General features: G+C 53.4%; 1 protein-coding gene across 1 annotated transcript in view; it reads left to right on the top strand.

Annotated features, from left to right (window-relative positions):
- LOC137357325 (disks large homolog 1-like) overlaps window positions 1-12,860 on the top strand; it is a 377,389-nt gene that overhangs the window by 120,266 nt on the left and 244,263 nt on the right. The window contains exon 3 of the mRNA XM_068023579.1: window positions 12,492-12,656. Within this exon, the coding sequence (XP_067879680.1) occupies window positions 12,492-12,656 (165 nt within the window). The remainder of the gene's footprint in view (window positions 1-12,491; window positions 12,657-12,860) is intronic.

Genomic DNA, 12,860 nt, shown 5'->3' with positions numbered 1-12,860 from the left:
GGGAACTTGCAGGTGGTGGTGTTCCCATGCATCTGCTGCTCTTGTCCTTCTAGGTGGTAGAGGTCGTGAGTTTGAAAGGTGTTGTCGAAGGAGGCTTGGTAAGTTGCTGCAGTGCATCTTGTAGATGGTACACACTGCTACTACTGTGTGCTGGTAATGGAGGGAGTGAATGTTGAAGGTGGTGGATGGGGTTCCCGTCAAGTGGGCTGCTTTGTCCTGGATGGTGTCGAGCTTCTCGAGTGTTGTTGGCACCCATCCATCCATCACACTCCTGACTTTTGCCTTGTAGATGGTGGACAGGCATTAGGGAGTCAGGAGGTGAGTTACTCACCACAGATTTCCTAGCCTCTGACCTGCTCTTGTAGCCACGGTATTTATATGGCTGGCCCAGTTCAGTTTCTGGTCAATGGTAATCCTTTGTAGACTGACACTGAATTGTTTCTAAGTATTTGTATCATCAGTAACTTACTGAAATTTACTGCATTGTGTAATTCTATTGCATAGTAATAAATCTAACTGATCAATTTTACCTGAACATAAGTTATTTACTGCCTTTTGGAGCAGATAGAAGAATGAGTTTATATCCTATGTGATATTGTTTACTGAACGCCCTGGTGCAATTAATACATGACATGAGTGAGGTTTCGTGTTTTAGTTCATGCAAGACTTAGATTTGGCTTCCTGCAAGGAGGAAGTGTGAACAGTAATCCTGCCAATTGACATTCCTTTCTCTTTAAGCAGTGCAGAATTTATCATTGTTAGTCAGCTGGTTACTGCCAGCCAAGAAGGATAATTAAAGGCAGACCCTCTTCATATTTAATGCTAACGTATTCACTGCAAGTGATAGCCTGTGGCTTGAACTGATGCAGTGAGCTCTCATTACTGAGGCAGGAGGTTTTCCAGCTCCCAAAGATAGGATTTGTTGGGATAAAATATGAGGATGCTTTGTCACCCACAATTGTTGGTTACTGAACTTAAATTATTCTGTCCCCACCCCACAATTTCTGATCGGCCAATATAAAGGCTAGCTATACCTGACATCTGACTCAGTGAGGAGGGAAACGGGACTTTGCGAACATAGGCTCAGATAATTGGCCAACTGTTGAATTCTCTAAGGGTGAGATATCCTAAAGGAATGTGTCAATGTGAATGAAAGCATTAATCTATCTGGTTGGGCCTCATGTTCACAATACTCTGTCTCTTGCCCACGATTGTTCCCTTTGCCCTGAAGCTATCCAGCTCTCTCCTGAATTTGCCAGCCCTGTCTCCTCGGGCAGTCTCTTCCTCATAAATTCTTCACTTTAATGGTTTAATCTAAACTGCCTGCTCACTGTCACTGCTGTTAGTGTGAGCCCGAACCTGTTGGCGACACAGTCAGTAAACTTCCCTTGGATTTGGTTTATCTGTATCCTCTAGAAGGTTAAAAAGCCTCAAAGCACGCACCTGAATCAGTCTTCCATCTTCCTTGGTCTCTGCCTGTTGGTTTAGTTTCATAGTTCCTGAAGATTCTGCTAGAAGTATTGTGGGAGATCCTGCTGTACTTGGCTTGATGTCTGTTGCTGTATCTAACATAATGACCACTTAGCAGCAGGCCTGAGGTCCTCTGTGGCGGCAGGCCTGAGGTCCACTGCGGCGGCAGGCCTGACGTCCACTGCGGCGACAGGCCTGACGTCCACTGTTGCAGCAGCTTATGTGATGCTGTACTAATTTTTCCATTTATTTTACAAACTATTAGTGATAACAGTGCTTGATTTTAATGCCGTTGCTGTGTTAAGTACAGGTGGACACCGTTTGTAACCATACTCCTCCTTTAAGTCTCTGGGCTAACTGAGATGGGGAAGGTGTGGTTTGAGGTCAAGGTGCCTCAGTTGATGAATGCTGTGCTTTGCTCATACATTGTGCAAATTTAATACACTTCACCCAGCAATCCCAGTTTCACTGGAGAACTAGTCTTTCGCAGCTTGGATTGACTCAGCTCATGGAAAAGCTCCCAACATTTCAAGAGAATGGTCACATGCCTCTCCATGTGACCCGCTAATTGACCAAACAATGAACTGACCATGGTCTATGTAGCCTACATCTGCCTGATTGGTTGATAAACTGCGTAACTCTCCAATGAGTGAGGGGTGGGGGAGATAAAGTTCATTTCTACCTTCATAAGCTCAGCTAATTGACAAAGTCTTGAACTTTTCCTTGGCAATTGGCTTCTTGGCTGTAACTTAACAAAGGAAATCATAACAAAGGGAATCTGTCTGATTGTGAATCGGTGAGAGATATTCCAACAGTCCATCACAAACACCTTAAAACTGGTGTCGACATAGCAGCTTCTGAGCACAGCCATCCCTATGACACAGTGCATCGTTTTCAACATTGCACTGAGTTTACAGCACAGATACAGGCCATTCGGCCCAACTGCTCTCTGCAGGTGTTTATGCTCCACACGAGCCTCCTCCCACCCCTCTTCATCTCACTCTATCAGCATGTCCTACTATTCCTTTGTCCTTCATATGTTTATCCAGCTTCCCCTTAAATGCACCTATACTATTCACCTCAACCACTCCCTGTTGTAGCGAGTTCCACATTCTCAACACACTCTGGGTAAAGTAGTTGCTTCTGAATTCCCACCTGTCCGTGACAACTCACAGAACTGAAAGAAACCATTGAATGGGGGTATGATCCAGTATTTTCAAACTCTGAAAGTGATGTCACTGTGAGCATCGGATTAAAGGTTTACAATTAACCACCACTTTGCGTAGAGGGAAATGGTGGATGCATCAAAACTTACTGTACCTTTTCAATCACTCCCATCCCACACATATTATCCATCACCAAATCTTTCTCTTGCCTCTGAAAGATGAGCTCCTACACCCAACCCCTGTCCCTTGCTGCTCAAACCTTTATTCAAACCGATAAAGAAAAGAAAGACTTGCATTTCTATAGCGCCTTGGGACATCCCAAAGTGCTTTACAATCAATGAAACACTTTTGAGGTTAGCCACTATTGTACTGGAGGAAACGCAACAGCCAATTTGCTCACAGCAAGTTCCCACAATGAGATAAATGACCGAATAATGCTTGAAAGTGTAAACTGGCTGCCGACATTATAACAATGACTACAACTCAAGTTTGTGAAAGGCGCACTGTAAATGCAAGTTCTTTCTTTACTGTGCACCCATCCTACAATCCAGCATGGCATGAAGAATATTTCCCCATCTTGGCTTCATGTTCCAGAACCCCCCTTTACCCTCTTTTGCCTGTCTCCCCAATTTCAGACGCCTCCACAAAGTCAATCTCTTTAACCAGCTGACCTAACCTTTCCACTAACTCCTGCTCAGTATCCAGATTCATCCTCCAGATCCATGTGGGGTAGTTCACTGCAGGTTGTTGTTCCTGCTGCTGAGCGAGCATGTCTTGGGAGTATAGCCGTGGTGCTGTAGGTAGTGCGCGTGCCCTTGAACCAGAAGGTCGTGGAATCGAGTCCCACTCTAGAGTCGTCAGCTCAAAAATAGAGGCTGAGACTCCCAGTGCCAGTACTGAGGGAGCACCGCACTGTCAGAGGGTCAGTACTGAGGGAGTGCTGCACTGTCGGAGGGTCAGTACTGAGGGAGCACCGCACTGTCAGAGGGTCAGTACTGAGGGAGAGCCGCACTGTCAGAGGGTCAGTACTGAGGGAGCACCGCACTGTCAGAGGGTCAGTACTGAGGGAGCACCGCACTGTCGGAGGGTCAGTACTGAGGGAGCACCGCACTGTCAGAGGGTCAGTACTGAGGGAGTGCTGCACTGTTGGAGGGTCAGTACTGAGGGAGCACCGCACTGTCAGAGGGTCAGTACTGAGGGAGTACCGCACTGTCAGAGGGTCAGTACTGAGGGAGTGCTGCACTGTCGGAGGGTCAGTACTGAGGGAGTGCTGCACTGTCAGAGGGTCAGTACTGAGGGAGTGCCGCACTGTCAGAGGGTCAGTACTGAGGGAGTACCGCACTGTCAGAGGGTCAGTACTGAGGGAGTGCTGCACTGTCGGAGGGTCAGTACTGAGGTAGTGCTGCACTGTCAGAGGGTCAGTACTGAGGGAGCGCTGCACTGTCAGAGGGTCCGTACTGACGGAGCACTGCACTGTCGGAGGGTCAGCACTGAGGGAGTGCTGCACTGTCAGAGGGTCCGTACTGAGGGAGCACTGCACTGTTGGAGGGTCAGTACTCAGGGAAAACCGCGCTGTCGGAGGGTCAGTACTCAGGGAGCACTGCACTGTCGGAGGGTCAGTACTGAGGGAGTGCTGCACTGTCAGAGGGTCAGTACTGAGGGAGCGCTGCACTGTTGGAGGGTCAGTACTGAGGGAGTGCTGCACTGTCGGAGGGTCAGTACTCGGGGAGCGCTGCACTGTTGGAGGGTCAGTACTCAGGGAGCACTGCACTGTCAGAGGGTCAGTACTGAGGGAGCACCGCACTGTCAGAGGGTCAGTACTGAGGGAGCACCGCACTGTCAGAGGGTCAGTACTGAGGGAGTGCTGCACTGTCAGAGGGTCCGTACTGAGGGAGCACTGCACTGTCAGAGGGTCAGTACTGAGGGAGCACCGCACTGTCAGAGGGTCAGTACTGAGGGAGTGCTGCACTGTCAGAGGGTCAGTACTGAGGGAGTGCTGCACTGTCAGAGGGTCCGTACTGAGGGAGCACTGCACTGTCGGAGGGTCAGTACTGAGGGAGTGCTGCACTGTCAGAGGGTCCGTACTGAGGGAGCACTGCACTGTTGGAGGGTCAGTACTCAGGGAGCACCGCACTTTCGGAGGGTCAGTACTCAGGGAGCACTGCACTGTCAGAGGGTCAGTACTGAGGGAGCACCGCACTGTCAGAGGGTCAGTACTGAGGGAGCACTGCACTGTCAGAGGGTCAGTACTGAGGGAGCACTGCACTGTCAGAGGGTCAGTACTGAGGGAGTACCGCACTGTCAGAGGGTCAGTACTGAGGGAGTACCGCACTGTCAGAGGGTCCGTACTGAGGGAGTACCGCACTGTCGGAGGGTCAGTACTGAGGGAGTACCGCACTGTCGGAGGGTCAGTACTGAGGGAGTACCGCACTGTCGGAGGGTCAGTACTGAGGGAGTACCGCACTGTTGGAGGGTCAGTACTCAGGGAGCACCGCACTGTCAGAGGGTCAGTACTCAGGGAGCACCGCACTGTCAGAGGGTCAGTACTGAGGGAGTACCGCACTGTCGGAGGGTCCGTACTGAGGGAGTACCGCACTGTCGGAGGGTCAGTACTGAGGGAGCACCACACTGTTGGAGGGTCAGTACTGAGGGAGCACTGCACTGTCAGAGGGTCAGTACTGAGGGAGCACCGCACTGTCAGAGGGTCAGTACTGAGGGAGCACCGCACTGTCAGAGGGTCAGTACTGAGGGAGCACCGCACTGTCAGAGGGTCAGTACTGAGGGAGTGCTGCACTGTCGGAGGGTCAGTACTGAGGGAGCACCGCACTGTCAGAGGGTCAGTACTGAGGGAGCACCGCACTGTCAGAGGGTCAGTACTGAGGGAGCACCGCACTGTCAGAGGGTCAGTACTGAGGGAGCGCCGCACTGTCAGAGGGTCAGTACTGAGGGAGTGCTGCACTGTCAGAGGGTCCGTACTGAGGGAGCACTGCACTGTTGGAGGGTCAGTACTCAGGGAGCACCGCACTGTCAGAGGGTCAGTACTGAGGGAGTACCGCACTGTCAGAGGGTCAGTACTGGGGGAGCACTGCACTGTCAGAGGGTCAGTACTGAGGGAGTACCGCACTGTCAGAGGGTCAGTACTGAGGGAGTACCGCACTGTCAGAGGGTCCGTACTGAGGGAGTACCGCACTGTCAGAGGGTCAGTACTGAGGGAGTACCGCACTGTCGGAGGGTCAGTACTGAGGGAGTACCGCACTGTTGGAGGGTCAGTACTCAGGGAGCACCGCACTGTCAGAGGGTCAGTACTGAGGGAGCACCGCACTGTCGGAGGGTCCGTACTGAGGGAGCACTGCACTGTCGGAGGGTCAGTACTGAGGGAGCACCGCACTGTCGGAGGGTCAGTACTGAGGGAGCACCGCACTGTCAGAGGGTCAGTACTGAGGGAGTACCGCACTGTCGGAGGGTCCGTACTGAGGGAGTACCGCACTGTCGGAGGGTCAGTACTGAGGGAGCACCGCACTGTTGGAGGGTCAGTACTGAGGGAGCACTGCACTGTCAGAGGGTCAGTACTGAGGGAGCGCTGCACTGTCGGAGGGTCAGTACTGAGGTAGTGCTGCACTGTCGGAGGGTCAGTACTGAGGGAGCACCGCACTGTCAGAGGGTCAGTACTGAGGGAGTACCGCACTGTCAGAGGGTCAGTACTGAGGGAGCACTGCACTGTCAGAGGGTCAGTACTGAGGGAGTACCGCACTGTCAGAGGGTCAGTACTGAGGGAGCACTGCACTGTCAGAGGGTCAGTACTGAGGGAGCACTGCACTGTCGGAGGGTCAGTACTGAGGGAGCACCGCACTGTCAGAGGGTCAGTACTGAGGGAGCACTGCACTGTCGGAGGGTCAGTACTGAGGGAGTGCTGCACTGTCGGAGGGTCAGTACTGAGGGAGCACTGCACTGTCGGAGGGTCAGTACTGAGGGAGCACTGCACTGTCAGAGGGTCAGTACTCAGGGAGCACCGCACTTTCAGAGGGTCAGTACTGAGGGAGTACCGCACTGTTGGAGGGTCAGTACTGAGGGAGCACTGCACTGTTGGAGGGTCAGTACTGAGGGAGCACTGCACTGTCAGAGGGTCAGTACTGAGGGAGTGCTGCACTGTCGGAGGGTCAGTACTGAGGGAGCACCGCACTGTCAGAGGGTCAGTACTGAGGGAGCACCGCACTGTCAGAGGGTCAGTACTGAGGGAGTACCGCACTGTCGGAGGGTCAGTACTGAGGGAGCACTGCACTGTCGGAGGGTCAGTACTGAGGGAGCACCGCACTGTCAGAGGGTCAGTACTGAGGGAGTACCGCACTGTCAGAGGGTCAGTACTGAGGGAGCACTGCACTGTCAGAGGGTCAGTACTGAGGGAGCACTGCACTGTCAGAGGGTCAGTACTGAGGGAGCACTGCACTGTTGGAGGGTCAGTACTGAGGGAGCACTGCACTGTTGGAGGATCAGTACTGAGGGAGTGCTGCACTGTCGGAGGGTCAGTACTGAGGGAGCACTGCACTGTCGGAGGGTCAGTACTGAGGGAGCACTGCACTGTCGGAGGGTCAGTACTGAGGGAGCACTGCACTGTCAGAGGGTCAGTACTGAGGGAGCGCTGCACTGTCGGAGGGTCAGTACTGAGGGAGCGCTGCAATGTCGGAGGGTCAGTACTGAGGGAGTGCTGCAATGTCGGAGGGTCAGTACTGAGGGAGGACTGCACTGTCGGAGGGTCAGTACTGAGGGAGCACTGCACTGTCGGAGGGTCAGTACTGAGGGAGCACTGCACTGTCGGAGGGTCAGTATTGAGGGAGCACTGCACTGTCGGAGGGTCAGTACTGAGGGAGCACTGCACTGTCGGAGGGTCAGTACTGAGGGAGCACTGCACTGTCGGAGGGTCAGTACTGAGGGAGCACTGCACTGTCGGAGGGTCAGTACTGAGGGAGCACTGCACTGTCGGAGGGTCAGTACTGAGGGAGCACTGCACTGTCGGAGGGTCAGTACTGAGGGAGCACTGCACTGTCGGAGGGTCAGTACTGAGGGAGCACTGCACTGTCGGAGGGTCATTACTGAGGGAGCACTGCACTGTCGGAGGGTCAGTACTGAGGGAGCACCGCACTGTCGGAGGGTCAGCACTGATGGAGTGCTGCACTGTTGGAGGTGTCATCTTTCGGGCGAGACTTTAAACAAAGAGCCATCTGCCCTCTCAGGTGCATGTAAAAAATTCTGCGACCATTATTTCAATAAGAGCAGGGGGCTTCTCTCCGGTGTCCTGGGACCAATATTTATCATTGAGCCAACATCCTTAAAACATATTATCTGGTCATTATCACATTAGGCGGCACAGTGGCGCAGTGGTTAGCACTGCAGCCTCACAGCTCCAAGGACCCAGGTTCGATTCCGGGTACTGCCTGTGTGGAGTTTGCAAGTTCTCCCTGTGTCTGGGTTTTCTCCGGGTACTCCGGTTTCCTCCCACAAGCCAAAAGACTTGCAGGTTGATAGGTAAATTGGCCATTATAAATTGTCACTAGTATAGGTAGGTGGTAGGGAAATATTGGGACAGGTGGGAATGTGGTAGGAATATGGTATTAGTGTAGGATTAGTATAAATGGGTGGTTGATGGTCGGCACAGACTCGGTGGGCCGAAGGGCCTGTTTCAGTGCTGTATCTCTAATTGTTGTTTGTGGGATCCTGCTGTGCATAAATTGGCTGCTGCATTTCCTTCATTATAACAGTGACTACACTTTGTTGGCTGTGAAGACCTTTGGCGCACCCTGGAGTGCTGAAAGTTGCTATAGAAATGCAAGTTCCTTCTCTGACAAAGGCTGACTGTAGCTGTGATTGGTGCTCGCTGCTTATTTCTGAGTTTCGGTGAGCTGCTTGCTGCCAATTTGCAGAACATGTAATTTCCGCACTGAGAGCTCAGCTCATTTATAAAACATCACGACTGGGAGCTGTTAGGCGGAAGAGCCCAGTGAGCAAATTGAGTTAATCAATTGGCTGCTCCTCCTCCTCCTCCTCCTCCTGCTCCTCTCCATTGGATGTCACTGAGCGCTGGATAGAGCCAGTTATAGAGTGTGATAAGCCTTCAGTTTCTTACCCAACATCTATCAGGGCAGAGGCACATCGGGGGATGTGGGAGGCCGTTGCTAGGCTGTGGGTTGCTTGACATTACAAATATTTATCACTTTCACACTTTAAAGGCTGATTCTGCTCCGAGCCCACCCGTATTCCTAAACCAAATGTATTGCCTCCAACCCACAGCATCTGAGAATATTAAACAGGACCCAAGAGACCTCTAAACAGGATTCACAGACTGTGTAATATCTTCACGCAGCCTGACATCATCGATTTGTTTACTAGGATTTTGATAGTTTCATGATGGGTGGGTATTTTTTTAATGCACTTGAATGGTGTAAAAATAATCTCTACACTGTCCTCATCAAACACTCCCAGGACAGGTACAGCACAGGGCTAGATACAGAGCAAAGCTCCATCTACACTGTTTTACGAGTGACAGCTCAGATGAGTGTAATGGTATGTCAGGAAGTAAAGAAAGACTTGCATTTCTTCAGGATCATTCACAACCTCAGGATATCCCAAATCTTTTTACACCAATTAATTACTTCTGACAGTATGGCACTGCCTCGGTACTGACCCTCTGACAGCATAATGCTCCCTCAGTGCTGACCCTCCCGACCGTGCGGCGCTCCCTCAGTACTGACCCTCCGACAGTGCGGCGCTCCCTCAGCGCTGACCCTCCGGCAGTGCGGCGCTCCCTCAGCGCTGACCCTCCGGCAGTGCGGCGCTCCCTCAGCGCTGACCCTCCGGCAGTGCGGCGCTCCCTCAGCGCTGACCCTCCGGCAGTGCGGCGCTCCCTCAGCGCTGACCCTCCGGCAGTGCGGCGCTCCCTCAGCGCTGACCCTCCGGCAGTGCGGCGCTCCCTCAGCGCTGACCCTCCGGCAGTGCGGCGCTCCCTCAGCGCTGACCCTCCGGCAGTGCGGCGCTCCCTCAGCGCTGACCCTCCGGCAGTGCGGCGCTCCCTCAGCGCTGACCCTCCGGCAGTGCGGCGCTCCCTCAGCGCTGACCCTCCGGCAGTGCGGCGCTCCCTCAGCGCTGACCCTCCGGCAGTGCGGCGCTCCCTCAGCGCTGACCCTCCGGCAGTGCGGCGCTCCCTCAGCGCTGACCCTCCGGCAGTGCGGCGCTCCCTCAGCGCTGACCCTCCGGCAGTGCGGCGCTCCCTCAGCGCTGACCCTCCGGCAGTGCGGCGCTCCCTCAGCGCTGACCCTCCGGCAGTGCGGCGCTCCCTCAGCGCTGACCCTCCGGCAGTGCGGCGCTCCCTCAGCGCTGACCCTCCGGCAGTGCGGCGCTCCCTCAGCGCTGACCCTCCGGCAGTGCGGCGCTCCCTCAGCGCTGACCCTCCGGCAGTGCGGCGCTCCCTCAGCGCTGACCCTCCGGCAGTGCGGCGCTCCCTCAGCGCTGACCCTCCGGCAGTGCGGCGCTCCCTCAGCGCTGACCCTCCGGCAGTGCGGCGCTCCCTCAGCGCTGACCCTCCGGCAGTGCGGCGCTCCCTCAGCGCTGACCCTCCGGCAGTGCGGCGCTCCCTCAGCGCTGACCCTCCGGCAGTGCGGCGCTCCCTCAGCGCTGACCCTCCGGCAGTGCGGCGCTCCCTCAGCGCTGACCCTCCGGCAGTGCGGCGCTCCCTCAGCGCTGACCCTCCGGCAGTGCGGCGCTCCCTCAGCGCTGACCCTCCGGCAGTGCGGCGCTCCCTCAGCGCTGACCCTCCGGCAGTGCGGCGCTCCCTCAGCGCTGACCCTCCGGCAGTGCGGCGCTCCCTCAGCGCTGACCCTCCGGCAGTGCGGCGCTCCCTCAGCGCTGACCCTCCGGCAGTGCGGCGCTCCCTCAGCGCTGACCCTCCGGCAGTGCGGCGCTCCCTCAGCGCTGACCCTCCGACAGTGCGGCGCTCCCTCCGTACTGTACAGGCGTGCAGGCCCGAATTATGTGCTCAAGTCATTGGAGTGCGGCTTGAATCCACACCTTTCTAACTCTGAGGCGGGTGTGCTGTCCACTGAACATTTGTGTGTATGTGGGGAACGTTCTATACATAGAGAAGTGAGTGGCTAACATTCTGCTGCTTTGGACAGTGGACTGAGCTGCTCTTCCCTTGTTTAATGTGCTGGGTTGCAATGTCACTGAGCCTGCAGTGAAGTTTATTCTGTGGTTGGATTAAGATCGAATATCTGTTCTACATTATGAGCTTTGCACAATCCTGTTTCATTACTGCAAACTATCAGCTTCCATTAATCTTCATTTGCTTCTTTCATCATTGCCAAGTAAGGTTTCTTTCTCTGCTTCTGGCGATCTTCTGTTCAGCAACCTGGCAGCTACTGCATTTATTCCTCATGAGGAAATGGATTCAACAAAAATTTGCATTTATCTATTCCCTTTAAAGTACTAAAATGTCCCAAGGCACTGCACAGGAGTGTTATCAAACAAAATTTGACACTGAGCTACATAAAGAGATATTGGGACAGGTTATCAAAAGCTTGGTCAAAGAGGGAGGTTTTAAAGAGCATCTTAAAGGAGGAGAGAGAGAGGCGTAGAGATTTAGAGAGGCAATTCCAGAGCTTAGGGCCCAGGCAGCTGAAGGCACGGCCGCTAATGGTGGAGTGATGGAAATCGGGAATGCTTGAGGCCAGAATTGGAGGAGCGCAGCAATCTCAGAGGGTTACAGGGCTGCAGGAGGTATCAGAGATAGGGAGAGGCAAAGTCATGGAGAGGTTTGAAAATAAGGATGAGAATTCTAAAATTGAGGCATTTCTGGACCAGGAGCCAGTGTAGGTCAGCGAGCACAGGGGATGATGATTGAATGGGACTTGTTATGAGTTAGGATCCAGGGCAGCAGAGTTTTCGATCAGTTCACATTTACGGAAGATGGGACCCGGGCAGGAGGAACTTGGAATAGTTCAGTCTGGAGGTGACAAATGCGTGGATGAGGGTATCAGCAGCAGATGAGCTGAAGCAGGGGCAGAAAAAGGCAACGTTACAGCGATGGAAGTAGACGGTTTAAGTGATGGTTCGTATATGTGGTCAAGCGATCATCTTGGGGCCTAATAGAATTAAATATTTAGTGATGTATTTGTCACCTATTCCTCCAGCCTGCAGCATAACTAGCCAAGAATGCAGAGCGATGTAAATCCCCAAACTCTGACTTGTTTGGCGCCTCATCATTTTTAGCTCAAACTCTGCACTTTCTGACTTTTCCTGTGTCCCAGGAGTGGTTGTTAGGATCATGTTGAATGTCGAATCTTTCCCGTAGGCCCCAAAATCCAGGCTGACACTCCCAGTGTCAGTACTGAGGGAGTGCTGCACTGTCAGAGGGTCAGTGCTGAGGGCGCACAGCTTTGTCGGAGGGTCAGTACTGAGGGAGTGCTGCACTGTCGGAGGGTCAGTACTGAGGGAGTGCTGCACTGTCGGAGGGTCAGTACTGAGGGAGTGCTGCACTGTCGGAGGGTCAGTACTGAGGGAGTGCTGCACTGTGGGAGGGGTCAGTACTGAGGGAGTGCTGCACTGTGGGAGGGGTCAGTACTGAGGGAGCACTGCACTGTCAGAGGGTCACTGTATAACAATGAGGTACAGTACTTATACTGGTGGGTACAGGTCTGTCACTGTATAACACAGATGTTCAGTTCTGGTGGGGAAGGTCTGTCACTGTATAATACTGGGGTACAGTACAGTGAATTCCCTTGGGTTTGAGAGGGATCTTTGTCTGTATCGAAAATTTGTAGGTCTGGCCACAGCGTTGGCTTTGATCTTTTCCCTTTGATCTGCTTCCAGAAATATCGTTACCAAGATGAAGACACTCCGCCCTTGGAGCACAGTCCAGCGCACCTACCCAATCAGATGAAGGGGCCAGAACTTGTTCACGTTTCAGAGAAGAACCTGTCCCAAATCGAGAACGTTCACGGCTACGTCTCGCACTCACACATCTCTCCAATGAAGGTATGACACGTGGTCAGGGTGAAATGAATTGATTGCAGCTTTGCCATGTTCCGAGATATGACTGATCCTGCTGGCTGTTTCTGTACTACCTACAAAAGAATGATATGTTCTTTAATGAATTCCATGCCTTTTCTCGAAAACGTGATTGTTAACTTCTTCCAACCTCTCCTCTTCCCTTCCTATTCTATCCTCTCCTTCCCATTC

This window comes from Heterodontus francisci, chromosome 48 (assembly GCF_036365525.1).
Source record: "Heterodontus francisci isolate sHetFra1 chromosome 48, sHetFra1.hap1, whole genome shotgun sequence".
NCBI classification, from domain to species: domain Eukaryota; kingdom Metazoa; phylum Chordata; class Chondrichthyes; order Heterodontiformes; family Heterodontidae; genus Heterodontus; species Heterodontus francisci.
Note: the sequence above shows the minus strand (reverse complement) of the source record. Positions and strands in the feature narration are given on the sequence as shown.